We start from the raw sequence: 22,284 nt of genomic DNA, 5'->3' as shown, positions 1-22,284 counted from the left end.
CAGTGTCAGGGCACAGTGACTCACTTTACTGACCCATCTGGTCCTGTGTGTATTTCCTACCTTCTGTCTGTGTCTCTGCTTGTTCTCAGTAACACTCTCCTGGCTCTGTCAGTAAAGTGTGTGACAGAACCAGTCCCTGTGTCAGCGCTGAATGTGACATTATATCAGTGTCAGGGCACAGTGACTCACTTTACTGACCCATCTGGCCCTGTGTGTATTTCCTACCTTCTGTCTGTGTCTCTGCTTGTTCTCAGTAACACTCTCCTTGCTCTGTCAGTAAAGTGTGTGACAGAACCAGTCCCTGTGTCAGCGCTGAATGTGACATTATATCAGTGTCAGGGCACAGTGACTCACTTTACTGACCCATCTGGCCCTGTGTGTATTTCCTACCTTCTGTCTGTGTCTGCTTGTTCTCAGTAACACTCTCCTGGCTCTGTCAGTAAAGTGTGTGACAGAACCAGTCCCTGTGTCAGCGCTAAATGTGACATTATATCAGCGTCAGGGCACAGTGACTCACTTTACTGACCCATCTGGTCCTGTGTGTATTTCCTACCTTCTGTCTGTGTCTCTGCTTGTTCTCAGTAACACTCTCCTGGCTCTGTCAGTAAAGTGTGTGACAGAACCAGTCCCTGTGTCAGCGCTGAATGTGACATTATATCAGTGTCAGGGCACAGTGACTCACTTTACTGACCCATCTGGCCCTGTGTGTATTTCCTACCTTCTGTCTGTGTCTCTGCTTGTTCTCAGTAACACTCTCCTGGCTCTGTCAGTAAAGTGTGTGACAGAACCAGTCCCTGTGTCAGCACTGAATGTGACATTATATCAGTGTCAGGGCACAGTGACTCACTTTACTGACCCATCTGGTCCTGTGTGTATTTCCTACCTTCTGTCTGTTTCTCTGCTTGTTCTCAGTAACACTCTCCTGGCTCTGTCAGTAAAGTGAGTGACAGAACCAGTCCCTATGTCAGCGCTGAATGTGACATTATATCAGTGTCAGGGCACAGTGACTCACTTTACTGACCCATCTGGCCCTGTGTGTATTTCCTACCTTCTGTCTGTGTCTCTGCTTGTTCTCAGTAACACTCTCCTGGCTCTGTCAGTAAAGTGTGTGACAGAACCAGTACCTGTGTCAGCGCTGAATGTGACATTATATCTGTGTCAGGGCACAGTGACTCACTTTACTGACCCATCTGGCCCTGTGTGTATTTCCTACCTTCTGTCTGTGTCTCTGCTTGTTCTCAGTAACACTCTCCTGGCTCTGTCAGTAAAGTGTGTGACAGAACCAGTCCCTGTGTCAGCGCTGAATGTGACATTATATCAGTGTCAGGGCACAGTGACTCACTTTACTGACCCATCTGGCCCTGTGTGTATTTCCTACCTTCTGTCTGTGTCTCTGCTTGTTCTCATTAACACTCTCCTGGCTCTGTCAGTAAAGTGTGTGACAGAACCAGTCCCTGTGTCAGCGCTGAATGTGACATTATATCAGTGTCAGGGCACAGTGACTCACTTTACTGACCCATCTGGCCCTGTGTGTATTTCCTACCTTCTGTCTGTGTCTCTGCTTGTTCTCAGTAACACTCTCCTGGCTCTGTCAGTAAAGTGTGTGACAGAACCAGTCCCTGTGTCAGCGCTGAATGTGACATTATATCAGTGTCAGGGCACAGTGACTCACTTTACTGACCCATCTGGCCCTGTGTGTATTTCCTACCTTCTGTCTGTGTCTCTGCTTGTTCTCAGTAACACTCTCCTGGCTCTGTCAGTAAAGTGTGTGACAGAACCAGTCCCTGTGTCAGCGCTGAATGTGACATTATATCAGTGTCAGGGCACAGTGACTCACTTTACTGACCCATCTGGCCCTGTGTGTATTTCCTACCTTCTGTCTGTGTCTCTGCTTGTTCTCAGTAACACTCTCCTGGCTCTGTCAGTAAAGTGTGTGACAGAACCAGTCCCTGTGTCAGCGCTGAATGTGACATTATATCAGTGTCAGGGCACAGTGACTCACTTTACTGACCCATCTGGCCCTGTGTGTATTTCCTACCTTCTGTCTGTGTCTCTGCTTGTTCTCATTAACACTCTCCTGGCTCTGTCAGTAAAGTGTGTGACAGAACCAGTCCCTGTGTCAGCGCTGAATGTGACATTATATCAGTGTCAGGGCACAGTGACTCACTTTACTGACCCATCTGGCCCTGTGTGTATTTCCTACCTTCTGTCTGTGTCTCTGCTTGTTCTCAGTAACACTCTCCTGGCTCTGTCAGTAAAGTGTGTGACAGAACCAGTCCCTGTGTCAGCGCTGAATGTGACATTATATCAGTGTCAGGGCACAGTGACTCACTTTACTGACCCATCTGGCCCTGTGTGTATTTCCTACCTTCTGTCTGTGTCTCTGCTTGTTCTCAGTAACACTCTCCTGGCTCTGTCAGTAAAGTGTGTGACAGAACCAGTCCCTGTGTCAGCGCTGAATGTGACATTATATCAGTGTCAGGGCACAGTGACTCACTTTACTGACCCATCTGGCCCTGTGTGTATTTCCTACCTTCTGTCTGTGTCTCTGCTTGTTCTCAGTAACACTCTCCTGGCTCTGTCAGTAAAGTGTGTGACAGAACCAGTCCCTGTGTCAGCGCTGAATGTGACATTATATCAGTGTCAGGGCACAGTGACTCACTTTACTGACCCATCTGGCCCTGTGTGTATTTCCTACCTTCTGTCTGTGTCTCTGCTTGTTCTCAGTAACACTCTCCTGGCTCTGTCAGTAAAGTGTGTGACAGAACCAGTCCCTGTGTCAGCGCTGAATGTGACATTATATCAGTGTCAGGGCACAGTGACTCACTTTACTGACCCATCTGGCCCTGTGTGTATTTCCTACCTTCTGTCTGTGTCTCTGCTTGTTCTCAGTAACACTCTCCTGGCTCTGTCAGTAAAGTGTGTGACAGAACCAGTCCCTGTGTCAGCGCTGAATGTGACATTATATCAGTGTCAGGGCACAGTGACTCACTTTACTGACCCATCTGGCCCTGTGTGTATTTCCTACCTTCTGTCTGTGTCTCTGCTTGTTCTCAGTAACACTCTCCTGGCTCTGTCAGTAAAGTGTGTGACAGAACCAGTCCCTGTGTCAGCGCTGAATGTGACATTATATCAGTGTCAGGGCACAGTGACTCACTTTACTGACCCATCTGGCCCTGTGTGTATTTCCTACCTTCTGTCTGTGTCTCTGCTTGTTCTCAGTAACACTCTCCTGGCTCTGTCAGTAAAGTGTGTGACAGAACCAGTCCCTGTGTCAGCGCTGAATGTGACATTATATCAGTGTCAGGGCACAGTGACTCACTTTACTGACCCATCTGGCCCTGTGTGTATTTCCTACCTTCTGTCTGTGTCTCTGCTTGTTCTCAGTAACACTCTCCTGGCTCTGTCAGTAAAGTGTGTGACAGAACCAGTCCCTGTGTCAGCGCTGAATGTGACATTATATCAGTGTCAGGGCACAGTGACTCACTTTACTGACCCATCTGGCCCTGTGTGTATTTCCTACCTTCTGTCTGTGTCTCTGCTTGTTCTCAGTAACACTCTCCTGGCTCTGTCAGTAAAGTGTGTGACAGAACCAGTCCCTGTGTCAGCGCTGAATGTGACATTATATCAGTGTCAGGGCACAGTGACTCACTTTACTGACCCATCTGGCCCTGTGTGTATTTCCTACCTTCTGTCTGTGTCTCTGCTTGTTCTCAGTAACACTCTCCTGGCTCTGTCAGTAAAGTGTGTGACAGAACCAGTCCCTGTGTCAGCGCTGAATGTGACATTATATCAGTGTCAGGGCACAGTGACTCACTTTACTGACCCATCTGGCCCTGTGTGTATTTCCTACCTTCTGTCTGTGTCTCTGCTTGTTCTCAGTAACACTCTCCTGGCTCTGTCAGTAAAGTGTGTGACAGAACCAGTCCCTGTGTCAGCGCTGAATGTGACATTATATCAGTGTCAGGGCACAGTGACTCACTTTACTGACCCATCTGGCCCTGTGTGTATTTCCTACCTTCTGTCTGTGTCTCTGCTTGTTCTCAGTAACACTCTCCTGGCTCTGTCAGTAAAGTGTGTGACAGAACCAGTCCCTGTGTCAGCGCTGAATGTGACATTATATCAGTGTCAGGGCACAGTGACTCACTTTACTGACCCATCTGGCCCTGTGTGTATTTCCTACCTTCTGTCTGTGTCTCTGCTTGTTCTCAGTAACACTCTCCTGGCTCTGTCAGTAAAGTGTGTGACAGAACCAGTCCCTGTGTCAGCGCTGAATGTGACATTATATCAGTGTCAGGGCACAGTGACTCACTTTACTGACCCATCTGGCCCTGTGTGTATTTCCTACCTTCTGTCTGTGTCTCTGCTTGTTCTCAGTAACACTCTCCTGGCTCTGTCAGTAAAGTGTGTGACAGAACCAGTCCCTGTGTCAGCGCTGAATGTGACATTATATCAGTGTCAGGGCACAGTGACTCACTTTACTGACCCATCTGGCCCTGTGTGTATTTCCTACCTTCTGTCTGTGTCTCTGCTTGTTCTCAGTAACACTCTCCTGGCTCTGTCAGTAAAGTGTGTGACAGAACCAGTCCCTGTGTCAGCGCTGAATGTGACATTATATCAGTGTCAGGGCACAGTGACTCACTTTACTGACCCATCTGGCCCTGTGTGTATTTCCTACCTTCTGTCTGTGTCTCTGCTTGTTCTCAGTAACACTCTCCTGGCTCTGTCAGTAAAGTGTGTGACAGAACCAGTCCCTGTGTCAGCGCTGAATGTGACATTATATCAGTGTCAGGGCACAGTGACTCACTTTACTGACCCATCTGGCCCTGTGTGTATTTCCTACCTTCTGTCTGTGTCTCTGCTTGTTCTCAGTAACACTCTCCTGGCTCTGTCAGTAAAGTGTGTGACAGAACCAGTCCCTGTGTCAGCGCTGAATGTGACATTATATCAGTGTCAGGGCACAGTGACTCACTTTACTGACCCATCTGGCCCTGTGTGTATTTCCTACCTTCTGTCTGTGTCTCTGCTTGTTCTCAGTAACACTCTCCTGGCTCTGTCAGTAAAGTGTGTGACAGAACCAGTCCCTGTGTCAGCGCTGAATGTGACATTATATCAGTGTCAGGGCACAGTGACTCACTTTACTGACCCATCTGGCCCTGTGTGTATTTCCTACCTTCTGTCTGTGTCTCTGCTTGTTCTCAGTAACACTCTCCTGGCTCTGTCAGTAAAGTGTGTGACAGAACCAGTCCCTGTGTCAGCGCTGAATGTGACATTATATCAGTGTCAGGGCACAGTGACTCACTTTACTGACCCATCTGGCCCTGTGTGTATTTCCTACCTTCTGTCTGTGTCTCTGCTTGTTCTCAGTAACACTATCCTGGCTCTGTCAGTAAAGTGTGTGACAGAACCAGTCCCTGTGTCAGCGCTGAATGTGACATTATATCAGTGTCAGGGCACAGTGACTCACTTTACTGACCCATCTGGCCCTGTGTGTATTTCCTACCTTCTGTCTGTGTCTCTGCTTGTTCTCAGTAACACTATCCTGGCTCTGTCAGTAAAGTGTGTGACAGAACCAGTCCCTGTGTCAGCACTGAATGTGACATTATATCAGTGTCAGGGCACAGTGACTCACTTTACTGACCCATCTGGTCCTGTGTGTATTTCCTACCTTCTGTCTGTGTCTCTGCTTGTTCTCAGTAACACTCTCCTGGCTCTGTCAGTAAAGTGTGTGACAGAACCAGTCCCTGTGTCAGCACTGAATGTGACATTATATCAGTGTCAGGGCACAGTGACTCACTTTACTGACCCATCTGTCCCTGTGTGTATTTCCTACCTTCTGTCTGTGTCTCTGCTTGTTCTCAGTAACACTCTCCTGGCTCTGTCAGTAAAGTGTGTGACAGAACCAGTCCCTGTGTCAGCGCTGAATGTGACATTATATTAGTGTCAGGGCACAGTGACTCACTTTACTGACCCATCTGGCCCTGTGTGTATTTCATACCTTCTGTCTGTGTCTCTGCTTGTTCTCAGTAACACTCTCCTAGCTCTGTCAGTAAAGTGTGTGACAGAACCAGTCCCTGTGTCAGCGCTGAATGTGACATTATATCAGTGTCAGGGCACAGTGACTCACTTTACTGACCCATCTGGCCTTGTGTGTATTTCCTACCTTCTGTGTCTCTGCTTGTTCTCAGTAACACTCTCCTGGCTCTGTCAGTAAAGTGTGTGACAGAACCAGTCCCTGTGTCAGCGCTGAATGTGACATTATATCAGCGTCAGGGCACGGTGACTCACTTTACTGACCCATCTGGTCCTGTGTGTATTTCCTACCTTCTGTCTGTGTCTCTGATTGTCTCAGTGACACTCTCCTGGCTCTGTCAGTAAAGTGTGACAGAACCAGTCCCTGTGTCAGCGCTGAATGTGACATTATATCAGTGTCAGGGCACAGTGACTCACTTTACTGACCCATCTGGCCCTGTGTGTATTTCCTACCTTCTGTCTGTGTCTCTGCTTGTTCTCAGTAACACTCTCCTGGCTCTGTCAGTAAAGTGTGTGACAGAACCAGTCCCTGTGTCAGCGCTGAATGTGACATTATATCAGGGTCTGGGCACAGTGACTCACTTTACTGACCCATCTGGCCCTGTGTGTATTTCCTACCTTCTGTCTGTGTCTCTGCTTGTTCTCAGTAACACTCTCCTGGCTCTGTCAGTAAATTGTGTGACAGAACCAGTCCCTGTGTCAGCGCTGAATGTGACATTATATCAGGGTCTGGGCACAGTGACTCACTTTACTGACCCATCTGGCCCTGTGTGTATTTCCTACCTTCTGTCTGTGTCTCTGCTTGTTCTCAGTAACACTATCCTGGCTCTGTCAGTAAAGTGTGTGACAGAACCAGTCCCTGTGTCAGCGCTGAATGTGACATTATATCAGTGTCAGGGCACAGTGACTCACTTTACTGACCCATCTGGCCCTGTGTGTATTTCCTACCTTCTGTCTGTGTCTCTGCTTGTTCTCAGTAACACTCTCCTGGCTCTGTCAGTAAAGTGTGTGACAGAACCAGTCCCTGTGTCAGCGCTGAATGTGACATTATATCAGGGTCTGGGCACAGTGACTCACTTTACTGACCGATCTGGCCCTGTGTGTATTTCCTACCTTCTGTCTGTGTCTCTGCTTGTTCTCAGTAACACTATCCTGGCTCTGTCAGTAAAGTGTGTGACAGAACCAGTCCCTGTGTCAGCGCTGAATGTGACATTATATCAGTGTCAGGGCACAGTGACTCACTTTACTGACCCATCTGGCCCTGTGTGTATTTCCTACCTTCTGTCTGTGTCTCTGCTTGTTCTCAGTAACACTCTCCTGGCTCTGTCAGTAAAGTGTGTGACAGAACCAGTCCCTGTGTCAGCGCTGAATGTGACATTATATCAGCGTCAGGGCACAGTGACTCACTTTACTGACCCATCTGGCCCTGTGTGTATTTCCTACCTTCTGTCTGTGTCTCTGCTTGTTCTCAGTAACACTCTCCTGGCTCTGTCAGTAAAGTGTGTGACAGAACCAGTCCCTGTGTCAGCGCTGAATGTGACATTATATCAGCATCAGGGCACAGTGACTCACTTTACTGACCCATCTGGCCCTGTGTGTATTTCCTACCTTCTGTCTGTGTCTCTGCTTGTTCTCAGTAACACTCTCCTGGCTCTGTCAGTAAAGTGTGTGACAGAACCAGTCCCTGTGTCAGCGCTGAATGTGACATTATATCAGTGTCAGGGCACAGTGACTCACTTTACTGACCCATCTGGCCCTGTGTGTATTTCCTACCCTCTGTCTGTGTCTCTGCTTGTTCTCAGTAACACTCTCCTAGCTCTGTCAGTAAAGTGTGTGACAGAACCAGTCCCTGTGTCAGCACTGAATGTGACATTATATCAGAGTGAGGGCACAGTGACTCACTTTACTGACCCATCTGGCCCTGTGTGTATTTCCCACCTTCTGTCTGTGTCTCTGCTTGTTCTCAGTAACACTATCCTGGCTCTGTCAGTAAAGTGTGTGACAGAACCAGTCCCTGTGGCAGCGCTGAATGTGACATTATATCAGTGTCAGGGCACAGTGACTCACTTTACTGACCCATCTGGCCCTGTGTGTATTTCCTACCTTCTGTTTCTCTGCTTGTTCTCAGTAACACTCTCCTGGCTCTGTCAGTAAAGTGTGTGACAGAACCAGTCCCTGTGTCAGCGCTGAATGTGACATTATATCAGCGTCAGGGCACAGTGACTCACTTTACTGACCCATCTGGCCCTGTGTGTATTTCCTACCTTCTGTCTGTGTCTCTGATTGTCTCAGTAACACTATCCTGGCTCTGTCAGTAAAGTGTGTGACAGAACCAGTCCCTGTGTCAGCGCTGAATGTGACATTATATCAGCGTCAGGGCACAGTGACTCACTTTACTGACCCATCTGGCCCTGTGTGTATTTCCTACCTTCTGTCTGTTTCTCTGCTTGTTCTCAGTAACACTATCCTGGCTCTGTCAGTAAAGTGTGTGACAGAACCAGTCCCTGTGTCAGCGCTGAATGTGACATTATATCAGCATCAGGGCACAGTGACTCACTTTACTGACCCATCTGGCCCTGTGTGTATTTCCTACCTTCTGTCTGTGTCTCTGCTTCTTCTCAGTAACACTCTCCTGGCTCTGTCAGTAAAGTGTGTGACAGAACCAGTCCCTGTGCCAGCGCTGAATGTGACATTATATCAGTGTCAGGGCACAGTGACTCACTTTACTGACCCATCTGACCCTGTGTGTATTTCCTACCTTCTGTCTGTGTCTCTGCTTGTTCTCAGTAACACTATCCTGGCTCTGTCAGTAAAGTGTGTGACAGAACCAGTCCCTGTGTCAGCGCTGAATGTGACATTATATCAGTGTCAGGGCACAGTGACTCACTTTACTGACCCATCTGGCCCTGTGTGTATTTCCTACCTTCTGTGTCTCTGCTTGTTCTCAGTAACACTCTCCTGGCTCTGTCAGTAAAGTGTGTGACAGAACCAGTCCCTGTGTAAGCGCTGAATGTGACATTATATCAGTGTCAGGGCACAGTGACTCACTTTACTGACCCATCTGGCCCTGTGTGTATTTCCTACCTTCTGTCTGTGTCTCTGCTTGTTCTCAGTAACACTATCCTGGCTCTGTCAGTAAAGTGTGTGACAGAACCAGTCCCTGTGTCAGCGCTGAATGAGTTTTATGCGTTTCAGGTGCCTATAAAGTGCGATGATGTTGCCGTGTATTTCTCTATGGAGGAGTGGGATTATATAGAGGGACACAAGGAGCTTTACAAGGACGTCATGATGGAGACTCACCAAGCACTAAGGACTATGGAGATCCCAGGAAACGAGAGCTCAGGTAACGCTGTGTAGTAATAAATATCTCACTCAGGAATTGCACATACACTACTGACGTGACTAACAGAGCAAATCTACAGCGAATCTATCATGCGTGATCTAATGAGCTGTCTGATTATAAACTAGTTTTATACCTAACAAAAATATTAAAAACACAGTTAAAGGGTCAAGAGGAATTATTGTTAAATCGATTATATATTCATTTATATATGTAAATGTGTAAGTGCAAAAACTAACAGATGGTTTGTTCTTAATTGAATACATTTAGATGCAAGAAAAATGTATTGATTTAACAAAATAAACTGATTGTATTCTTTATTAGAATTAACAGGTCACAGAGATAAAAATCTAGACACAGGATCATGTAGAGAACTTGTACAGAATATTCAGCATTTGGAGACCCCATCAGACGTCTCTGCAGGTAACAGATCTATGGCAGAAGCTACTATTAATGTTTTCAAACACTGATATGTTGTGTAATATTACTGTATAATCAGATTGTGTGAGATAACTGCACTTAAATCCATTTAACCAATAAACTGATTTTATTCTTTATTACAACTAACAGGTCACAGTGATGAACATCTAGACACAGGATCACATGGAGAACAGAATATTCAGCCATCAGATGTATTTGTAGGTGAGTGATCTATGGTATAAGCTTCACAGTTAGAAAACTCACATTCTAAAATGTTTTCCCCCTATGTAAATGATGAGCCTCAGTACAGACGGATTGTAATAATAAAATCTATTTGGTTCACATCCTTACCTTGTATTATCTTCTCTCTCACCCTCTGCTTCATGTAAATGGTACACACACACCCTCTCTTCCCTTCTCTCTCACCCTCTGCTTCATGTAAATGGTACACACACACCCTCTCTTCCCTTCTCCTCACCCTCTGCTTCATGTAAATGGTACACACACCCTCTCTTCCCTTCTCTCTCACCCTCTGATTCATGTAAATGGTACACACACACCCTCTCTTCCCTTCTCTCTCACCCTCTGCTTCATGTAAATGGTACACACACACCCTCTCTTCCCTTCTCTCTCACCCTCTGCTTCATGTAAATGGTACACACACACCCTCTCTTCCCTTCTCCTCACCCTCTGCTTCATGTAAATAGTACACACACACCCTCTCTTCCCTTCTCTCTCACCCTCTGATTTATGTAAATGGTACACACACACACCCTCTATTCCCTTCTCACTCACCCTCTGATTTATGTAAATGGTACACACACGCCCTCTCTTCCCTTCTCTCTCACCCTCTGCTTCATGTAAATGGTACACACACACGCCCTCTCTTCCCTTCTCTCTCACCCTCTGCTTCATGTAAATGGTACACACACATGCCCTCTCTTCCCTTCTCTCTCACCCTCTGATTTATGTAAATGGTACACACACACCCTCTCTTCCCTTCTCTCTCACCCTCTGATTTATGTAAATGGTACACACACACGCCCTCTCTTCCCTTCTCTCTCACCCTCTGCTTCATGTAAATGGTACACACACACGCCCTCTCTTCCCTTCTCTCTCACCCTCTGATTTATGTAAATGGTACACACACACCCTCTCTTCCCTTCTCTCTCACCCTCTGATTTATGTAAATGGTACACACACACCCTCTCTTCCCTTCTCTCTCACCCTCTGATTTATGTAAATGGTACACACACACCCTCTCTTCCCTTCTCTCTCACCCTCTGATTTATGTAAATGGTACACACACACCCTCTCTTCCCTTCTCTCTCACCCTCTGATTCATGTAAATGGTACACACACACCCTCTCTTCCCTTCTCTCTCACCCTCTGATTTATGTAAATGGTACACACACACCCTCTCTTCCCTTCTCTCTCACCCTCTGCTTCATGTAAATGGTACACACACACACCCTCTCTTCCCTTCTCTCTCACCCTCTGCTTCATGTAAATGGTACACACACACCCTCTCTTCCCTTCTCTCTCACCCTCTGATTTATGTAAATGGTACACACACACACCCTCTCTTCCCTTCTCTCTCACCCTCTGATTTATGTAAATGGTACACACACACGCCCTCTCTTCCCTTCTCTCTCACCCTCTGCTTCATGTAAATGGTACACACACACGCCCTCTCTTCCCTTCTCTCTCACCCTCTGCTTTATGTAAATGGTACAGACACGCCCTCTCTTCCCTTCTCTCTCACCCTCTGCTTCATGTAAATGGTACACACACGCCCTCTCTTCCCTTCTCTCTCACCCTCTGCTTCATGTAAATGGTACACACACACGCCCTCTCTTCCCTTCTCACTCACCCTCTGCTTCATGTAAATGGTACACACACACCCTCTCTTCCCTTCTCTCTCACCCTCTGCTTCATGTAAATGGTACACACACACACCCTCTCTTCCCTTCTCTCTCACCCTCTGCGTCATGTAAATGGTACACACACACGCCCTCTCTTCCCTTCTCACTCACCCTCTGCTTCATGTAAATGGTACACACACACACGCCCTCTCTTCCCTTCTCTCTCACCCTTTGCTTCATGTAAATGGTACACACACACGCCCTCTCTTCCCTTCTCTCTCACCCTCTGCTTCATGTAAATGGTACACACACACCCTCTCTTCCCTTCTCTCTCACCCTCTGCTTCATGTAAATGGTACACACACACACCCTCTCTTCCCTTCTCTCTCACCCTCTGCTTCATGTAAATGGTACACACACACCCTCTCTTCCCTTCTCTCTCACCCTCTGCTTCATGTAAATGGTACACACACACACACCCTCTCTTCCCTTCTCTCTCACCCTCTGCTTCATGTAAATGGTACACACACACACGCCCTCTCTTCCCTTCTCTCTCACCCTCTGCTTCATGTAAATGGTACACACACACCCTCTCTTACCTTCTCTCTCACCCTCTGCTTCATGTAAATGGTACACACACGCCCTCTCTTCCCTTCTCTCTCACCCTCTGCTTCATGTAAATGGTACACACACACACCCTCTCTTCCCTTCTCTCTCACTCTCTGCTTCATGTAAATGGTACACACCTGCCCTCTCTTCCCTTCTCTCTCACCCTCTGCTTCATGTAAATGGTACACACCTGCCCTCTCTTCCCTTCTCTCTCACTCTCTGCTTCATGTAAATGGTACACACCTGCCCTCTCTTCCCTTCTCTCTCACCCTCTGCTTCATGTAAATGGTACACACACGTCCTCTCTTCCCTTCTCTCTCACCCTGTGCTTCATGTAAATGGTACACACACATGCCCTCTCTTCCCTTCTCTCTAACCCTCTGCTTCATGTAAATGGTACACACACACGCCCTCTCTTCCCGTCTCTCTCACCCTCTGCTTCATGTAAATGGTACACACACACACCCTCTCTTCCCTAAGGGATTAAATGCCTATCAGTTGTTACCAGCAGAGAGGCTTACATAACTTAACACATATATAACTTAACACTTTATTCAACTTAACCTAATAAATAACGACACAGAAACTGGTTATGGGTAAACTATTTGACCGTCACAGGGCAAAATATTTATTAAACTGAACGCATCAGAAAAAACTGCACAACAGGCAAGATGGCGGCAAGCGCTTATCCTAAAACATAACCCAGCACTGCAGGAGGTAAGCGGCCCAAAACGGAATCTGCAGCAGAGAGGCTCTCTGCTGAAGGAAACACTACTGAGGGGTGTTGAGCTCTTGTGACCCACCCGCAAGGGGAAGGAGGGGCACCCCACGTGCACTTGGGGACGTCCGCCCCTCCCACTTTTAGACTGGTCATCGCTCACCCCTTTTCGCCATTCCCTACGCAACAGGGCCGCTACCTCCCGCCGTGAGGGTGTCAGAGAAGGTCTCTGTATCCCAGCCGCTCGAACTAAGAAATCCAGAGAGGAAAGCTAGAACTATCCTGCTATGGACTTCAAAGGCTAGCCTGACTAGGCATGCCCAGGTCCTGTAAATTAACTAGCTAGAGTAGCCATCTTGCCAAAAAGGGCGGGAGGGCGGGAAAACGTCTCTGCTCAGGATCCAGGAAGAAGAGGGCCAGTGATCTGTGTTGCACACTTTTAAGGTAAGAAGGGGAGCTCCGGGGGCGGAGCCTGACCAAGCAGGGAAATGGCCGCACACTAACTAGGCTCCGTAGCCAAGTTTCTCCTTAAGGGGGTCAAACCTCAAGTTCCCGGTAATCTACACTGCTCTCATACCATCTAGAGCACCCCTGATTATCTGGGATAGATCCGATTCAAAAATTAGATAAAGCCGTGTGAGATGTGGGCAAGGAGGCATTTTTAACGGCCCAGATCATCTAACTTACATGCAGCTACTTCAGATCGCATAATCCTCATATGGCTTTAACATCGCTTGTGACACGGACTGTTACCCGACTGAGCAATCACCTGGTTTAACAGCTGAGACCGATCCTGCAAAATCTTACCGCAGCAAGACCCGGAACCGGCAGGCGCCATTACAACTCAGGCCCAAGACTAAGCAGCAAGACATACTACGCAGCTACTGCGAAGCTCCGGTCGTGGACTGTTACCCGACCGGATAAACATCAGGGTACTGATTTGAACTATTGTGCAAGGTCACACAGCGGCAACCACCCGACACATTGGGCCCTTAATTCAGAGAGATAGGGCGGCGAGTTAGCGCTGCTCCGGTGGGGGCCATCAATCCATCAAATAAAAGACAAGACAAGATTGCAGGGAGGCTGGAGGTAAAGTATGTAAGGCTCCTACCTTCCCTTAACACCCACGGCCTTATAAAAATAGGAAAAGACACAAAATAGGCCTTATAAACATTAAAACACACTTTACTTCACATCAGACACGGCCTATGCTTGGTTCAATAAGCACATTTTAAGCTGAAGCATCCTAAACCTGCTCTAACTCTTAAAACAGGAACTTTTTGGTCAAAACAGGGGTGATTTGGAATGCCCTGTAAACGGGCAACTAGAATGGAAAAACCACTGAAAAATACCACCCTCAATCAATACCTTAAGACAGTGGAACCTCAAAATGAAAAAGGACCTGATCCCTCTGAGGCACAAGCTCAGGCCTCATTGCATGACATATCACACAATAGTAGCCCTTTTATAACAAGAGAAGATCTAAAAAAACTGTCATCCAAAGATGATATTAAAGAAGTGCTGAAGGAGGTTAGGGGCTTATTTGGTGAATTGCGAAAAGACATTTCTCAAGTAAAACAAAAAGTCGCCAAATTGGAAAATATACAGACAATGTTATGTGATGATGTACAGCAATCAACAAAACAAATACATAACCATGAAGAAAATATTAACTTTTTATTAGACAAAGTCGAAGACCTCGACAACCGAAACAGACGAAACAATTTGAGAATCAGGGGGATCCCTGAATCCATCATCCCATCTGCCCTTTCGGGCTGCTTGCAAGAGTTATTTCGCACCATTAAGGGCACTCCGTCTGCACCAGAAATGATTCTAGAAAGGGCGCATAGGGCCCTCAGGCCTAAACCAGCGGGGAAAGCACCACCACGAGACGTCATAGTCCGCTTCCTGAATTTCCTTGATAAAGAAGAAGTACTAAAGAACGCAAGAGTTAAGTCCCCCGTTACATATGCAGGCATCAAGATTCAAATATTCTCGGACATAAGCCCTGCCACCCTCCAGAAGCGCCGAGATCTGAGATTTATTACAGACACACTTCGAGCAGAGGGAATCCAATACCGCTGGGGGTTCCCAGTAAGTTTAATCATCACAAAAAATGGGGAAACGATAATTTATCGTGGCCCAGACGACCTTCATAGGCTTAATGAAAAATTGGGCCTTAAGATCTCTTTCCCAGATACAGAAGCAGATGACATGAGAAACACTCCCTCCTCTCAACCTGATGATAACCAACCTTCAGCTCCCCCGCCTAGATGAGGTATCGTATATTGTTTAAATGACCACTTTATCATCCATTACCACTTTTGGAAAAGAATTAACAGCTCATGCTTTAGGCGGCTGTATAAAAAATCGAGACTAGAATGTGAAGCTTTGAGTTTTCTTTAAAGGACAATGGGGCTTACTTGTATCACCCCAAATTGGACTTTTTCCTTTCAACCATCGCTACAATATAGTAAATGTCAGTTTACAAGCACTGTGCATGCCTTAGATCACTTAGACATTTTCTAGATTAAAAGCAGTTTACCAAATAGTTATGTTTATGTTACTAATACAATCTGTTTTAAATAGCAAGTTAACTTATGATACATAGGAGCTGTTCACGGCCACATTATGTTGTCATTCCTTATTAGAACTATGAGTTGTTGGTTTTTTAGAATGCAATATTTTATGTGTAACAGTTGATGATTTAATTTGTTCACCAGTTTGAAATAATATACCATCCCACCTTAACAGACAGTTGGGACTATGTTAGATATGGAATAATAAGATATATACTGATTACATAGTTAGCTAATGGAACAGTATGTACGCACTGTAAATATAAAATGTACCAACCATTTAGCTAACCACGAGCATACCAGAATTGTTTAATATTTTACCTTTCCCCCTTCTGTTGGTGAAACTACATGATTTTATATAATATATTATTATATTTACTGTATGTTTACCTGTGACATGTTCAACGGTTTAAATAGGGTTACCATCTCATTCTCTCTGACGTATAACCCCACCTCCACTTTGCTAACCACTAGAACATGACTAGACATTGACTTAAACACTACTGATAACACATAATCAACAACTTATGCTTCCACACAACACCAGAAACACCATGACACTTAGAAAATTACACTCTTAGGCTTGCATACTTGGCAGCCGGCTGGCTTTCTACGCCACAAGTAAAAAAAGAACCATTATGAACCAGATTGACCTTATCCATATGGACCCTATAGACCGGGAACTAAATTGTATATAACATAAGAATTACACTCCTCAAAGACCCCTAGGAGACAAGGCTCTTTCCTCTCCCTTTTCATTAGTAACCGTACTCATCTCTTAGTAGGAAGGTTACAAGAAACATTCTTCACTACTGATTCTGTAATAACTTCACTCCTTTTACTCTCTCTCTCAGACACCCCTTCTACCACCTATCCCTTATTTCATTATACTCACTTACATTTAACTTCTCCTACTCTTCCCACTCGCCCTACCTACCTTTCCTGAACCCCCCTCTCCCCCCTTTTTTTCCCCTTTTTTTAAAAAAAAGAAAAAAAAAAAAAATATATCAATAATGGCATGTAAAACCCTTAAATTCATAACCATTAATGCTAAGGGTTTGAATAGCCCCATGAAACGTTGTATTGTCCTGAAAGACCTCAATAGACTAGGTGGGGATATTGTCCTCCTGCAGGAGTCCCACTTTAAGAAAGGCCATGAACCAAAGTGGCACAATAAGGACTACCCCACTGCCTTTTTTGCCTCCGGCCCTAATAAAAAGAACGGTGTAGGCATTTTAATTAAAAGATCTATACCATTTCAAATGATACACACAGACAAAGACCAGGAAGGCAGGTTTGTTATTGTCCATGGGCTGCTATACGGACGCCCTATCACAATTGTAAACACCTATTTCCCTAACAAAGACCAAAAGACATTTATGAGACACCTATCTAATCACATAATGGACCAGAAGAAAGGCCCACTCATCATGGGTGGGGACTTTAACACCCCTATGGATCCTAAACTAGACACATCAGGGGGCAGTTCTACAATTCCCAAAAGAGACCTCAAGTGTATTAACCATCTTCTCAGAGACTTAGCTGTCCATGACGTATGGAGACTATCTAACCCGACTAGAAGAGACTACACCTTTTTTTCCCACCCCCATGGGGTGTACTCCCGATTAGATTACTTCTTTGCAGACCCACTAATTTTATCTACAATAAAAATGTCTAAAATTCTACCTATCACCTGGTCAGACCACGCACCAGTTCTGTGCGTAGTAGAATGGCCCGAAACACCTCTTGCCCCGTTCCAATGGCGACTAGATGATCACTTATTAGATGATCCTCTGGTCAGAGTAGACCTAGAGAAAGCCATCCCAGAATATTTCCAAATTAACAAAATAAACGCGACCTCAGAAGTGAATAGATGGGAAGCACACAAATGTGTGATCAGAGGGATTCTGATTAAACATAAAGTTAGAATACGCAAATTACATAGAGAAAAATATAATGATTTATTACAAAGTCTGTCAGAGGCAGAAAGAGCACATAAACAGAAACCGGAGAATACAACCCTTCTAGATCTTTTATCACAAGCCCGTACAAAGGTTAGGGACTTCCTACACCTAGATCAGCAAAAGCAAACTTTAGCACTCAAACAGCACTATTATACTTATGGGAATAAAGCGGGTCGCTTACTCGCTAGATCCCTCAAGCGTAAACATTTAAAATCATATATTCTCACTTTGACTGACAAAAAGGGACACACTAAGACTGACAGCTTTAGTATTGCAGAAACCTTTAGAAAATATTATGAGACTCTTTATAACATTGCCAAACCAACAGCTGTTAGTAATCAGGACCATCAGTATCGGGGTTCCCCCGACGTATATAAATATATCTCTGACTTGGAACTACCCCACTTAGACCCAACAGACTCAGCATTACTTGACCACCCTATCACATGCGAGGAAGTCTCACTAGCTATAAAACACACCCCAGTAGGAAAGAGCCCTGGACCTGATGGTTTCGGTAGTAAATACTACAGAATGTATTCCGCTGACTTAACACCCCATCTCACACAATTATTTAATGTCATCGACGAAGTAGGCGGCTTCTCCAAACATATGCTGGAAGCATACATCACGGTCCTTCCCAAACCGGGTAAACCACCTACAAAACCTGAAAATTTTAGACCAATTTCCCTGCTTAATGCAGATGTAAAAATTTACGCTAAAATCCTTGCGGACAGACTTAATAGGATACTACCCAAGTTAGTGAACCCAGACCAAGTAGGTTTTGTACCAGGTCGCGAAGCAAAGGACAATACGTTAAGGATACTCCAACTAATCTCCTATGCCCGTAACAAACAGATCCCTATGATTTTGGTCTCCACAGATGCCGAGAAGGCCTTTGACAGGGTCAATTGGGGCTTTCTCGGCTCTGTTCTACAACAAATGAACATTAGTAACAAATTTATTTCCAAGATATTTGCATTATATTCTAATCCCACGGCTAAGGTGAGAGTTAACGACATCCTGTCGGATCCCTTCCAGATCACTAACGGGACAAGACAGGGGTGCCCTTTGTCCCCAATCCTATTCGCCCTATCTGTGGAAGCATTGGCTCATAAAATTAGGCAGAACCCCCAGATTAGTGGCATCAAAATTCATGACTCAGAACATAAAATGGCATTATATGCCGATGATATTTTGTTTATGCTAACCGACCCAGAGAACTCTTTGACAACATTACTTGACGAATTTGACGTATATGGTAGATTTTCTAATTTCCATCTAAATGCTTCCAAATCGGAAATCTTAAATATTAACGCACCCTTGGAAACTATACTCAAAATAAAATCTGAAAGCCCCCTGGTCGTCCAACCCCACAAAATGAAGTACCTCGGTATACATCTGACAGCAGACCCAAAAGACCTATTCACACACAATTACAAACCACTACAAGAACAAATCACAGCTGATCTATCCAGCTGGAGCAACAAACAGATCTCATGGCTGGGCAGAGTTCAGGTAGTTAAAATGACTATTTTTCCTCGCATCCTGTATGTATTACAAACACTACCTACTCCATTACCCAGACACTACATTATAAACCTTCAAGAGATCATAGGACAATACATTTGGCAAAAAATCAGACCACGCATCCCAAAAGCTACTATGTTCCTCCCCAGACACAGAGGGGGGTTAGGGGTACCAAACATAGAAATCTACAGACAGGCATCAATTCTGCAACGCCTGGTGGAGTGGTGTTATAACTCAACAGATAAACGGTGGATCCAACTCGACAGAACAATTCTAAACTCAGAAAATATGGGAGTATGGGCTTGGATCACTCCAAAACTAAGACCCATAGAAATTTCACAATATCCACTGTGGAACGAATTGTTCCTAATATGGGACAAACTTCTTAAAACGTCCAACCACCTCTCCACCACGCTCTCCCCAATGACGCCATACAGGAGCAATCCTGACTTACCGACCGCAGGCTTTCCTTCCCCGACCAACCCCTCCCCACACATACAAGAACTCACCTTAAAAAGTATACTAGAAGGAGGCAAGCTGATACAAAGGGAAAACTTGGTAAGCTCTGGAGGGGGTCCCCCCCTCCATGGTTCGCTTACACACAATTAGCACACTTCGTTCAAACACATAAGAAAAGAGAAGAATTCAACCGCCCCCTGACTAGATTTGAAAATTTATGTTCACAGCAAACCCAACCCAGACATATTATATCTAAATTGTACAACATACTACTGACCAATAGCGGCAAAGCATACCCTTCCTTCACCCTCAAATGGGCTAAAGACCTAGAAAGAGAAATCAGCCAGGAGGCATGGGACCATGCCTTACAATGCCATAACGAAGCCACAATCTCCTCTAACATTATGGAAATGAATTTCAAATTACTGGCGAGGTGGTACCTTACACCAGCCAGAATACGTCATATATACAAAAAGAGCAGCGGCAGATGTTGGAGGGGCTGTGGGGAGGAGGCAGATTTAATACACATCTGGTGGTCATGTAGGGAAATGGAGAGTTTCTGGTCTGGGATATTCTCTGAAATAGACACCAAACTCAACATCCAATTACAAAAAGACCCAGGCATCCTTATCTTTCTAGACATTCCTAAAATTCGAAGTAAACCTAAAAAACTCCTACTATATATTATGTTAAATAGCGCCAAACTCCTTATACCACAAAGATGGAAATCAAGTGAGGTTCCCTCACTTGAGATTTGGAAAGAGCAGGTCTCTTCCATGCTTCAAATAGAACGGTATCAACATATGAAAAACGGTACAATGGAACTACATGAGGCAATGATGGAACTATGGAATCCATCTATGGCCACATGCCCTGGTTAAGTGGAACCACTAGTGGACAACCTATGCCCCTTTAGACAGAATAGCATTCACCTCCATTCAGCCCCCAACTGACTGATTGATTGATTAATTAATCAATATCAGTGCCTTTTTTTTTTTTTTTTCTCTCTCCCTCTCCTCCCCCCGTCCCTCCTACTCTACTCCCTACCTCTCCCTCCTCCTCTGCCCCCACCTTCCCCCTCTCTACCTCTCTCTTCTCACATTTATACCTTTGCTAACACTTTTCTTTGATATTCTAATGTTTTGCACTCACAGAAGACTTATCAAAATAGTTACTTAAGAATTGTTATATGGATAACCAACGGATAGTTAACCTGTTAAGCTATAACTTATTATTATGTTAATGTTCACAATAGAAAATTGAAAACTGAGCTATGGAAAAGCTAGAAGAGATACAGAGATACGGACTTCTAACTCAATAAGATAACGCTGATTGTAATGTATTACGTGTGTAAACCTGAAACAGCTTGTGACTCTGTATTATCATTTACTGTATGTTATAATTTTCCTCTATGCTCAATAAAAACTATTAAAATATAAGAAGGGGAGCTCCTCCCTACACTAGCAACATTGTTGCAACTAACCCCACACTGCCTCTTCTCCTATCTCACTCCTTTCAGCATTAACCCTTAGCTTGTTTCAGTCCCATGCTGGTCCCTCCACTGCCTTTCTCTCTCACCCTCTGCTTCATGTAAATGGTACACACACACCCTCTCTTCCCTTCTCTCTCACCCTCTGAATCATGTAAATGGTACACACACGCCCTCTCTTCCCTTCTCTCTCACCCTCTGCTTCATGTAAATGGTACACACACGCCCTCTCTTCCCTTCTCTCTCACCCTCTGCTTCATGTAAATGGTACACACACGCCCTCTCTTCCCTTCTCTCTCACCCTCTGATTCATGTAAATGGTACACACACACCCTCTCTTCCCTTCTCTCTCACCCTCTAATTCATGTAAATGGTACACACACGCCCTCTCTTCCCTTCTCTCTCACCCTCTGCTTCATGTAAATGGTACACACACGCCCTCTCTTCCCTTCTCTCTCACCCTCTGCTTCATGTAAATGGTACACACACACCCTCTCTTCCCTTCTCTCTCACCCTCTGCTTCATGTAAATGGTACACACACACACCCTCTCTTCCCTTCTCTCTCACCCTCTGCTTCATGTAAATGGTACACACACACACCCTCTCTTCCCTTCTCTCTCACCCTCTGCTTCATGTAAATGGTACACACACCCTCTCTTCCCTTCTCTCTCACCCTCTGCTTCATTTAAATGGTACACACACACTCTCTCTTCCCTTCTCTCTCACTCAAACTTTAGCACAAATGTTGTCTCCAAGTTTGGTGAAATCGGATACAGTGTATTCCCACCATACAGGTACTTGGCTAAATAAAAAAGGAAACTTTAAATGTGGAACAAGAAATTGTTTAGCCTGTCCCAATATATTACAGGATGATCATTTTGTCTGTAAATTTAATAAAAAAGTTTATCCAATTGACTTTTATGCCAATTGTGGCTTTAAATTTGTTGTGTACCTGCTGACCTGCAAAATTTGTTTTTTGCAGTATGTAGGTAAAACAACAAGAGCAGTAAGAACACGATATAATGAGCATGTTAGAGACATTAAAAATTACAGTAAGGATTCTGCAGTAGCAGACCATTTCAATAATTTTCATTTCACAAATCTAGCAAATCTCTCATTTCAGGTTATAGATATAGCTAAAATACCCCTACGGGGTGGCAATAGGGATAAGATTTTTGAAAAAAAGGAACTCTACTGGATCCTTAAACTGTGTACTCGCTCACCATATGGAATGAATCGTGAATGCGATATATATTATTTTATTGATAACTGATACATAT

General features: G+C 45.0%; 1 protein-coding gene across 3 annotated transcripts in view; it reads left to right on the top strand.

Annotated features, from left to right (window-relative positions):
• Positions 1-22,284, top strand: part of LOC128659961 (gastrula zinc finger protein XlCGF26.1-like) — a 607,594-nt gene that overhangs the window by 76,905 nt on the left and 508,405 nt on the right. For all 3 annotated transcript variants that reach the window (XM_053713552.1, XM_053713550.1, XM_053713551.1), the window contains exons 4-6: positions 9,229-9,376; positions 9,698-9,796; positions 9,944-10,015. In XM_053713552.1, coding sequence (XP_053569527.1) covers positions 9,229-9,376; positions 9,698-9,796; positions 9,944-10,015 — 319 coding nt within the window. The remainder of the gene's footprint in view (positions 1-9,228; positions 9,377-9,697; positions 9,797-9,943; positions 10,016-22,284) is intronic.

This window comes from Bombina bombina, chromosome 5 (assembly GCF_027579735.1).
Source record: "Bombina bombina isolate aBomBom1 chromosome 5, aBomBom1.pri, whole genome shotgun sequence".
Classification (NCBI taxonomy): Eukaryota; Metazoa; Chordata; class Amphibia; order Anura; family Bombinatoridae; genus Bombina; species Bombina bombina.
The sequence above is the reverse complement of the archived record's forward strand: the minus strand, read 5'-3'. Positions and strand labels throughout refer to the sequence as shown.